Below are 10524 nucleotides of genomic sequence, written 5' to 3'. Positions count from 1 at the left end.
AGCTGCAGGCCAAGCGCTACGCAGAGAAGAGGAAATTCGGCTTCGTGGACGCGCAGAAGGAGGACATGCCCCCCGAGCACGTCCGGAAGATCATCCGCGACCACGGTGACATGACCAACAGGAAGTTCCGGCACGACAAGCGCGTCTACCTGGGGTAGGGGAGCCCCTTGCTATGTGACACATGGGGAACCACGGCGCGGGCTGATCTGCTGCCGTGTCCAGGCTCCTCGTTGATCCTTGAAGGGAGAAGCCCCTCTCCAAAGGGCTTTCCGTGGCAGTTGCGCGTGGAAAGCGGCATCGTAGCTCGGTGAGGGTGGGATAATCAGTTGCACGAGGGTAGCAGTGCAGAAGAGGGTGAGCGAAGGAAGTTGGTGCTTTGCATTTAGGAGACAAACGTTACGCTGGATAACATGTTGTCCTAGAATAAGTTGGGGGGGAGGGTATGAATTAACCAGCATACATTTTTGGCAAGATTAAAAAGCATCATGAGTGTTTCTGTGGTGTTTGGGTTCAGAGAACTACCTCGTGAGCCGTCGTGCTGACTTGCCCTTACCCATAAAAACTCAGGTGAGGCATTTGAAACATTTCAATTTTGTTTGTAACGTTAATGTATACCAGTCTTGTGGAAGCCAAGCCGCTAGAAAACTCTTTGGTAGTGTGATGCATGAATAGGAAGTTGGTGGATTTGTCACTGGAGGCCTTTAGGAACAGGTTACATGAGCCGTTTTCAGGAGTGGAAGGTGTAGGGGTAACGAGGCTTGTGGTAGGTAGATGGCCATTCTCTTGAGATCCCTTCTGACCCTGATTTTCCTTGATTTCTGATTGCAGTGCTCTCAAGTACATGCCTCATGCTGTTCTGAAGCTCTTGGAGAACATGCCCATGCCCTGGGAGCAAATCAGGGATGTTCCGGTCTTGTACCACATCACAGGCGCCATCTCTTTTGTGAATGAGATTCCCTGGGTCATCGAGCCGGTGTACATTGCTCAGTGGGGGTAAGTACCTTCTTCCTTCGTCCCAGTGGGAATCAAACACTCGCGCATCCACGGTAAAAGCGGTGTTTAACTGTCTGGGCTTCTGCCAGGTCGATGTGGATTATGATGAGGCGAGAGAAGAGAGATAGGCGTCACTTCAAGAGGATGAGATTCCCCCCGTTTGATGATGAAGAACCCCCTCTGGATTATGCTGATAACATCCTGGATGTGGAGCCTCTGGAAGCAATTCAGCTTGAGCTGGATCCGGAGGAGGATGCTCCCGTGTTGGACTGGTTCTACGACCACCAGCCACTGAAAGACAACCGGAAGTACGTACCCTCTGGTAGCACCGTTCACTGGGGTGGTGGGAAAAGCAAAGGCACTGTAAATTACCAGCACACAGCAGTGTGTCACCTTCGGTTGTGTAACACTGGGCTACGTGGGGTGTTGATAGGGAGAGAACATCTTCCCCCGGGTGTGGGATCAAGGATCTGACTGCTCTAAAGCGATCCCTGTCATCAGCATCCAGCGAGGGCAGCCAAGGCCTCTCTGTCCGGGCGGACTGCTGCAGGCTAGCTGCTCAAACCCTGATGGCTCTTACCATGCTGCAAAGATGAAGACTTGGATCATTCCGCTGGAATTTGAATCGATGTTCGCTGGGAGCGCGCACACGCGCCAAAGGCTCTTAAATATGCCTTCAGATGTGTGTCAGTTTGGGGATGGAGGAGGGGAAGAACTGGAGTGGTTGGTATTTCCTGGGCAGATGTCCATAGTGGTCTTCAGCAATCCCGAGCCTGGTTTTTTCTGCTGAGCGGTGCCCATGTGTTATCTCTCCTTGGTGCTTTCTGCAAATGATGGGCGGTGAAAGGTGTTTGGTTATTGCTGGTCCTTCGGTAAGGGCCCCGTTGTCGTCTGGCTGTGTAGTGAGCGTCCGTGCCTTGTCAACTTGCAGGTACGTGAACGGGTCAACGTACCAGCGTTGGCAGTTCACACTTCCCATGATGTCCACGCTGTACCGGCTGGCTAATCAGCTGCTCACCGACCTTGTGGATGACAACTATTTCTATTTGTTTGACCTGAAAGCGTTCTTTACCTCCAAGGCGCTGAACATGGCTATTCCTGGAGGTCCCAAGTTTGAGCCTCTTGTTAGAGACATCAATCTTCAGTAAGTGTTGGGTTTAGGGGGAAAGCTAAGTGGTTCTCTGGGGAAAGGGCTGGGGGGGTTAATCTGCCATTGGGTGAGCTGTTCCTGGGTGTTTGCTCTCCTTAGCATTAAGTCCATGAAGTTCTTGCTGCTTTGGATGCTGGTGTGAAGGAAAAGCACTGGTGTCATGTCTTCAGTCAAAAAAGGTTGCCTTTCTCTCCCCCTGAATGCTCGTATAACAGTTTCTTTTTGTCTCATTTGAGGGATGAAGACTGGAATGAATTCAATGACATCAACAAAATCATCATCAGGCAGCCAATCAGGACAGAGTACAAAATTGCTTTCCCATATCTGTACAATAACCTGCCGCACCATGTCCACCTGACCTGGTAAGTGCAGCAGCCAGGAGCAGGGAGGGGAGGGGAGAGCTGTCAGGATGCTCTAACAGGTGTTTGGTGTTGTAGGTATCATACCCCGAACGTCGTTTTCATTAAAACAGAAGATCCTGATCTCCCAGCGTTTTACTTCGATCCACTGATCAACCCCATTTCACACAGACACTCTGTCAAGGTGAGTCCCCGTCCAAGAGAGCCTGTGATAACCCCTCCCTGTGGTTATCACACTTGAGGGCTGTCCCTCAAGTCACCTCCGTTACACCTAGCTCAGGGTCTAGTAGCCAGAGTCAGTTTTCAGCCCCACCTGGGGCCTTGTCGAGCGCTATTTGCTTCGCTTGTACTCAGCACTTTTCTGCCATGAGACCAGAAACACAATTTTTACGTGGTTAACTCAGAAAACTGAGCTGAAGCAACCAGGAAACAGATGTGGTGTTTCTGCATTTCAGAGTCAGGAACCATTGCCTGATGATGATGAAGAGTTTGAGTTGCCAGAGTTTGTGGAACCTTTCCTGAAGGATACCCCACTCTACACGGATAACACAGCCAACGGCATTGCCCTGCTCTGGGCCCCGCGGCCCTTCAACTTGAGATCTGGGAGGACTCGGAGAGCTCTTGATATCCCACTGGTCAAGAACTGGTGAGTTCTTCCTTGGGAGAAGGGGTGTTCTGATGATTGTGACGTTATTATCATGTTAAAATGAAAATAAAATAAAGAGATCCCGGGTTTCTGGAACCTCCTTGTTTTCTAAGGAATGTGAATGAGCCAAGAATTTGGCGTACGGTTTATCCCTAGGTATCGTGAGCACTGCCCGGCAGGCCAGCCCGTGAAAGTGCGAGTCTCCTATCAGAAGCTGCTGAAATACTACGTTCTGAACGCGCTGAAGCACAGGCCTCCCAAGGCCCAGAAGAAGAGGTGAGTGGGCGTCTGCTCAGTGGGGAACTGCTGCTCTGCATCCAGGATCCGCCTGACTGTGCTCTCTGCTCTCTCCAGGTACCTCTTCCGCTCCTTCAAGGCCACGAAGTTTTTCCAGTCGACGAAGCTGGACTGGGTGGAAGTGGGCCTGCAGGTGTGTCGCCAGGGCTACAACATGCTGAACTTGCTGATCCACAGAAAGAACCTCAACTACCTTCACTTGGATTACAACTTCAACCTGAAGCCCGTGAAGACCCTCACCACTAAGGTATCGGTCCACGTGCTCTTTTACTCCAGAATAATGTTTTCCTGAAGATTGTGAAGTAGCTAGTGTGGTGAGACAGGCCGTGGTGCCTCAGCGGTTAAGTTGTTGTACAGACTGATGGAATTTGAGCTGATTCACTTTTAGGTAACATTGTTAGGGAAATCCTGGATTTTTGTCTCTTCCAGGAAAGAAAGAAATCTCGTTTCGGTAACGCTTTCCATCTGTGCCGAGAGGTTCTGCGCCTGACCAAGTTGGTGGTGGACAGCCACGTCCAGTACAGGCTTGGGAACGTGGATGCATTTCAGGTAGGCTCAGCTTTTAAACTTTCTTCTAGTTTTCTGAAGGTGAGGAGGGGAAGTGAGAGGACGAGTGGAGCATCTGGGCAGCTTACGCAGGATGTGCCACGTGGCTGAACGTTGCGGCGTTACGAAGCGTGCAGCGTTGTGTGAAATGCTTTTTACCAAGTTCTTAAGAGTTTCTAAGGATTGATCATCGTACGAGTGGGTGTTGGGAGCACTGTATGGCCTCACGCCCTCCGCTCCTTGGCTGTAAAACAAACCTGGCTCCTTGTCGTTCTCCCACCGCGCTCCCTGTGTTCAGTTGGCAGATGGCTTGCAGTACATCTTTGCCCACGTGGGTCAGCTGACAGGAATGTACCGATACAAGTACAAACTCATGAGGCAGATTCGTATGTGCAAGGACCTGAAACATCTCATCTACTACAGGTTTAACACAGTAAGTTCCGTCTCGCCACGGGATGGTGACCCCATGTGAGCTGAACCAAAGGGAGGGATCTGGGGTGTCAGGAAGTGACCTGGTGTTACCATGTCCCTTCTTCTAGGGGCCCGTGGGCAAAGGTCCTGGCTGTGGCTTCTGGGCTCCAGGCTGGAGAGTGTGGCTGTTCTTCATGAGGGGCATCACGCCGCTGCTGGAACGCTGGCTGGGGAATCTGCTGGCCCGGCAGTTTGAAGGTCAGCATGCTGTGTAAATCTTGGACGTGGGAGGAATGTGCGGTAGAGGTTCACGTTGCTTACTTGCCAGCTTGAACTCCAGTTTTCTCTTCCAAGTGGTGGTCTCTGTCTGGGTTTCGTGTCAATCCCAAGGGCTGTTGACTGGTTTAGAGGTCTTAGGAGACCAGTGCCCCCAGAATAGATTTGAAAATTTGGGATTGCCTGCTCCATGGCACTGTGGGGTCCGTAGCCTCCCAGTCATCTATTCCAGCCTCATCAGTAATGTTCTGCTCACGTAATTTCTTCAGACATCCCGCGCGTCCGTGCGCTCCTCTATTAGGAGGAAGAGGAGCATTGCCAAATAATGTCAGAATTGCTGAAGTACTCGGATTTTTCCAGGCCGTCACTCGAAGGGTGTTGCAAAGACTGTCACGAAGCAGCGCGTGGAGTCTCACTTTGACCTGGAGCTGCGGGCAGCTGTTATGCATGACATTCTGGACATGATGCCGGAAGGGATCAAACAGAACAAAGCCAGAACCATCCTGCAGCATCTGAGCGAGGCCTGGCGATGCTGGAAGGCCAACATTCCCTGGAAGGTAAGGCTCTCACTTGGCCTTTCTTTTCGACTTCAGCATCTCTCGGGTAGAACTCCTCATGCTGCTGTCCCTCCCCAGGTGCCAGGGCTGCCTACTCCTATTGAAAACATGATCTTGAGGTACGTGAAGGCGAAAGCTGACTGGTGGACAAATACGGCTCACTACAACAGGGAGCGGATCCGTCGGGGTGCCACCGTAGACAAAACGGTCTGTAAGAAGAATCTGGGCCGGCTGACCAGACTGTACTTAAAAGCTGAGCAGGAACGGCAGCATAACTACTTGAAGGTACTTGTGCCCAGCCTGAGGTTGCCCCAGTTGGTGCTGTTTTCCTCGGGAAGCTTTCCATGACTAACGCTGGCGGTGTGGTTCTGCAGGATGGGCCGTACATCACCGCGGAAGAGGCTGTTGCTGTGTACACGACCACGGTGCACTGGCTGGAAAGCAGGAGGTTCTCGCCCATTCCCTTCCCCCCGCTGTCCTACAAGCATGACACCAAGTTGCTCATATTAGCCCTGGAGAGGCTGAAGGAAGCTTACAGGTAAGCACTGGGAATGGTTGTGTTGTGCAGGGCAGACGTCCGCACCGGGAAAGGCTCCTGGCGGTATTTTGTCCCCGTTATTCCCGGAATTGAGTATGGTGTAAGATTTACTCCGATGGACTGGTAAAGGCTGGAGGTTGTGGTACTGCTAAGGTTGGCTGGGGGGACTTCACGGATTCTGCCACTTAGGGCAAAACCAATGCCGTGCTTCCGAGCTTGGGGATGTGGACTGGGAGGAGTTACAGGCCCGGATCCACTCGGTTGACCGGTGTCCTTCATCAGTTCAGTGCAGCGGCCAGTAGTTTGCTCAGGCTCAGATGTGTGAGCTGTCCCTTCTCGCTTTCAGTGTGAAATCTCGCCTGAATCAGTCGCAGAGGGAGGAGCTGGGCTTGATTGAACAGGCTTATGATAATCCTCACGAGGCTTTGTCCAGAATCAAGCGACACCTTTTAACACAGAGAGCCTTCAAGGAGGTAAGTGTCCCGGCGAGTGCCGGGCAATACCAAATGTTCCTGCATTCAGGAACTACGTCGCACTGAGACTTGGTGGTCTCCACCAACTTTTGCCTCTTCTTTTTCAGGTGGGCATTGAGTTCATGGATCTCTACAGCCACTTGGTTCCTGTTTATGATGTTGAGCCCTTGGAGAAAATCACGGATGCTTATCTGGATCAGTACTTGTGGTATGAGGCTGACAAGCGAAGACTCTTCCCTCCGTGGATCAAACCTGCTGACACTGAACCTCCTCCGCTCTTGGTGTACAAGTGGTGCCAGGGTGAGTGGGAACTTGCATGCCAGGCAAACACCAGTTCCCTTACCAGGAGCTTCCTTTCTGAAAGCCTCCCTGGGAGTTGAGTTTTCCTATTTGCAACTCGCAGTCAATATTGTTCCAATAAGACACTGTGTTTTGTAGGTTAATATACATTTATATACCAGAGGAGCAGGACTTCCATAGCATTTGTGGTTGATTACATATTCCTGTTCCTGTTTCTGGATAGACTTGGAAGTACCAGAGGCTGAAAAATCAGACACAATACCTTCCCGTACCCCGAAGGGTGCTCCCGCACTCTGAGAAAGGCGTTGTCTCGGGTAACATGACAAGCTGCTTTGTCCCCTCAGGCATTAATAACCTGCAGGATGTTTGGGAAACGAGCGAAGGTGAATGCAACGTGATGCTGGAATCTCGGTTTGAGAAGATGTACGAGAAGATTGACCTGACGTTGCTCAACAGGCTGTTGCGTCTCATTGTCGATCACAACATCGCTGACTACATGACAGCCAAGAACAACGTGGTCATCAACTACAAGGTAACGGGAAAGGGCGTGTGTGGACTGTAAAGTTGGGAGATTTTGGACCCCTGAGGGAGGAGGGGATGCAAGACTTGCCAGAGAAAGGAGTGATGAGGAAGTAGGACAACCCTTCTGGGTCTTGCTAAAGACCAGCTGCTCGAGTGGAAGGTCCCTGTTGTACGGTGACAGTCAGGTTCTCACAGTTCCCCTTCGCTTCCTCAGGACATGAATCACACCAACTCCTACGGGATTATTCGCGGGCTGCAGTTCGCTTCCTTCATTGTCCAGTATTATGGGCTTGTGATGGACCTGCTGGTGCTGGGTCTGCACCGTGCCAGTGAGATGGCCGGGCCCCCCCAGATGCCAAACGACTTCCTCAGCTTCCAGGACATCGCCACTGAGGTGGCCCATCCCATCCGCCTCTTCTGCAGATACATTGACCGTATCCACATCTTCTTCAGGTGAGACCTCGGGCCCTGCTTTCCTCAGCTGAACTCTTGTTCTGGCATCTTGCAGATGCTGTGAAAGTGGGAATTAGGATGCTCCTACTCCAGGCTTTTGTTCCCTTTGCTAAGAAAGATGAGGAATATTTCAACTGACAGACTTCCCAGAACAACTGGGTTGTCCACACGCCCCTTCCTGCTTCTCGGTTCACTTCTCTGTGGCTTCGCTGGACCAGCAGAGAAGCAGCAACATCAAAAGTTGAATTGTTACAGATTTTCCGTGGGTAAAATAAGCTTTTTCTGGCTTCCCAGCAATTGGACATAAAACTACGTCTGTTCATGGAAAGATAACCTGAACGGTGGGGGGTTGCTCTGTGCTAATGGGACTGAACCCCCCCATCAGTGCGAGGACACAGAAATTGGATAGTTCCCTTCCAGCATCCCATGGCAAACAGCTCTCCATAACCAAGTCCTTGTCTGGGCAAACTGGTCTTCTGGGAAGTTGGTCATGTAACTCCAGATCCTTTTCCGTGCGTTTCCAGGTTTACAGCAGATGAGGCAAGAGACCTGATTCAGCGGTACCTGACGGAGCATCCAGACCCCAACAACGAGAACATTGTAGGCTACAACAACAAGAAGTGCTGGCCCCGGGACGCTCGGATGCGCCTCATGAAACACGACGTGAACCTGTAAGTGCTGCAACCTGGGAAAAACAAGTGGTGGGACGGTGGGAAAGTGAGTTGTGATAAATAACTGCTGGAGACTGGTAGGCAGGTGGCCAGAGAAAAAGGAGAGGCAAGTAATTCTGGCAGTGAGTGATGGGTGCGAGAGGCTGTATAGTGCTAGGAAAGTGGTGATTTGACCAGTTTCAGTAACAGCCTGTCACACCTTGGTTTTCAGTGGTCGTGCAGTGTTCTGGGATATCAAGAACCGCTTGCCTCGCTCAGTCACCACAGTGCAGTGGGAGAACAGCTTTGTGTCCGTTTACAGCAAGGATAACCCCAATTTGCTCTTTAACATGTGTGGGTTTGAGTGCCGCATCTTGCCCAAGTGCCGCACCAGCTATGAGGAGTTCACCCACAAGGATGGCGTCTGGAACCTGCAGAATGAGGTAGGGTGAGGGTTTGGCAGGCTGGGAGAGCCTGGCACTGGGACAATCCCTGCCCTGGTCCTGCTGGCCACGCTGTTCCTGTTGCCGGCCCGGATGCCCTTGGCCACCTGGGCACACACCGGCTCGTATTCCGCCGCTGTGGACCAACAACCCCAGGTCCTTTTCCGCTGGGCAGCTTTCCAGCCCCTCGTCCCTAAGCCTGGAGCGTTGGCAATGAACTTCCTGGGTGGGATGGGAAATCCTCAGCTGGGGCTGAGCGGGGACCTGAAACCGTAGAGGTGCTGTTCAGCCTCTTCTCTCCCTGCGTTTCCTGAGTGCCGGTTGGCAAGAGCTGGCGTTACCGTCTCCCAGGGGGAACTAAGGGCCCTGTGCTCTCGCAGGTCACCAAGGAGCGCACGGCTCAGTGCTTCCTGCGTGTGGATGATGAGTCTATGCAGAGGTTTCACAACAGGGTGAGGCAGATCCTCATGGCCTCTGGCTCCACCACCTTCACTAAGGTAAGGTGGGGGGAAGATGTGCGACAGAGCTTTCTGCAGATGCTCGGAGACCGAGCTGAGAGCAGATCCATTGCTTTCTTTTCTAGATTGTCAATAAATGGAACACAGCTCTGATTGGCCTGATGACCTATTTCCGGGAGGCTGTTGTGAATACTCAGGAATTGCTTGATTTGCTGGTGAAGTGTGAGAATAAAATCCAGACTCGAATCAAAATTGGCCTGAATTCCAAGATGCCCAGCCGTTTCCCCCCGGTGGTGTTCTACACCCCTAAAGAGCTGGGAGGGCTGGGCATGCTCTCCATGGGCCACGTTCTCATCCCGCAGTCTGACCTGAGGTGAGTTGTGCTGCTCTGTCCTAAATGCCCACGTGAATTGGGTGTTTGGTTAGGTGTAACAATACACGAGAACGCTAAACCATGCCTGGTTAGAGGTGTGTGGCCTTTACAGCAGGTCACGGCAGCGTGATCCGTGAAGTCCTGTCGCTCCTACCTCACTCTTGTGCCTCTTCACCCCAGGTGGTCCAAGCAGACAGATGTTGGCATCACTCACTTCCGCTCAGGCATGAGTCATGAGGAGGACCAGCTCATCCCAAATTTGTATCGTTACATCCAGCCGTGGGAAAGTGAATTCATTGACTCTCAGAGAGTGTGGGCAGAATACGCCCTGAAGCGACAAGAGGCGATAGCCCAGAACAGGTACGTTTCCACGTGCAGTCGGATCCTCCTGTGTGGGGACACTCGGTGGGGTGAAGTATCGCGCTGTCTCAGGGCTCGGGAGACCCCGCTGGCCCCGTGGTTCGTGCTGCAGGCCGCTTGCAAAGCTGCTGTCGCACCTCTGGAGATACAGGCTCTGCAAGCAGGGAGGGCACCGTGGCGCAGTCTGAGGGAAGCGGGCTGGCAGGGAAAGCTGACATCAGACCATCTGCAGTTACTTCTGCGCACTTAGAGGGGCAGGGCTTTTCTTTGGGCTGTTTTGACATCAGCGTGATGGCTGTAGGCACTTTGCTGAGCTCTGGGTGCTTGGCATTTTAGAACATCTCCTGCCAGAGCCCTGAGGTCTGTGTTATTTCTGTGATCTCATCACCTGAAATGCTTGTTAGTGCGTTGCTATAAAACCGGGAGGTAACCAAGTGTGGGGACTTTTTTCATCAGGCGTTTGACGCTGGAGGACCTGGAGGACTCGTGGGACAGGGGAATTCCTCGTATTAACACCCTGTTCCAGAAGGACCGGCATACCTTAGCTTATGATAAAGGATGGAGAGTCAGGACTGACTTCAAGCAGTACCAGGTATCGACTGGGAATTCCCCTGAGTGTGGGGTTCAGGCACCATCCTTCCGCCTCGCGCTGTCGGAGGGGCATGTCCTTGTCTGGAGGAACTTGGAGCTGTGTGTTGGGACTGGCAGAGGCTGTTGAG

At 52.2% G+C, this 10524-nt stretch overlaps 1 protein-coding gene across 1 annotated transcript in view; it reads left to right on the top strand.

Moving 5' to 3' along the window:
* Positions 1 to 5: 5 nt before the first annotated feature.
* PRPF8 (pre-mRNA processing factor 8) overlaps positions 6 to 10524 on the top strand; it is a gene marked incomplete at both ends in the record, with an annotated part of 17784 nt that continues 7265 nt past the window's right edge. The window contains 25 exons of the mRNA XM_010159104.1: positions 6 to 154; positions 829 to 993; positions 1083 to 1301; positions 1925 to 2137; positions 2380 to 2505; positions 2581 to 2686; positions 2958 to 3148; positions 3305 to 3424; positions 3503 to 3692; positions 3875 to 3994; positions 4290 to 4424; positions 4531 to 4660; positions 5039 to 5235; positions 5314 to 5520; positions 5610 to 5773; positions 6120 to 6246; positions 6354 to 6546; positions 6891 to 7078; positions 7283 to 7521; positions 8046 to 8192; positions 8404 to 8614; positions 8995 to 9111; positions 9198 to 9445; positions 9626 to 9805; positions 10262 to 10397. Of these exons, the coding sequence (XP_010157406.1) occupies positions 6 to 154; positions 829 to 993; positions 1083 to 1301; positions 1925 to 2137; positions 2380 to 2505; positions 2581 to 2686; positions 2958 to 3148; positions 3305 to 3424; positions 3503 to 3692; positions 3875 to 3994; positions 4290 to 4424; positions 4531 to 4660; positions 5039 to 5235; positions 5314 to 5520; positions 5610 to 5773; positions 6120 to 6246; positions 6354 to 6546; positions 6891 to 7078; positions 7283 to 7521; positions 8046 to 8192; positions 8404 to 8614; positions 8995 to 9111; positions 9198 to 9445; positions 9626 to 9805; positions 10262 to 10397 (4218 nt within the window). The remainder of the gene's footprint in view (positions 155 to 828; positions 994 to 1082; positions 1302 to 1924; positions 2138 to 2379; positions 2506 to 2580; positions 2687 to 2957; positions 3149 to 3304; positions 3425 to 3502; positions 3693 to 3874; positions 3995 to 4289; positions 4425 to 4530; positions 4661 to 5038; positions 5236 to 5313; positions 5521 to 5609; positions 5774 to 6119; positions 6247 to 6353; positions 6547 to 6890; positions 7079 to 7282; positions 7522 to 8045; positions 8193 to 8403; positions 8615 to 8994; positions 9112 to 9197; positions 9446 to 9625; positions 9806 to 10261; positions 10398 to 10524) is intronic.

Source organism: Eurypyga helias, unplaced genomic scaffold (assembly GCF_000690775.1).
Source record: "Eurypyga helias isolate BGI_N326 unplaced genomic scaffold, ASM69077v1 scaffold36940, whole genome shotgun sequence".
Taxonomy (NCBI): Eukaryota; Metazoa; Chordata; class Aves; order Eurypygiformes; family Eurypygidae; genus Eurypyga; species Eurypyga helias.
Note: the sequence above shows the minus strand (reverse complement) of the source record. Positions and strands in the feature narration are given on the sequence as shown.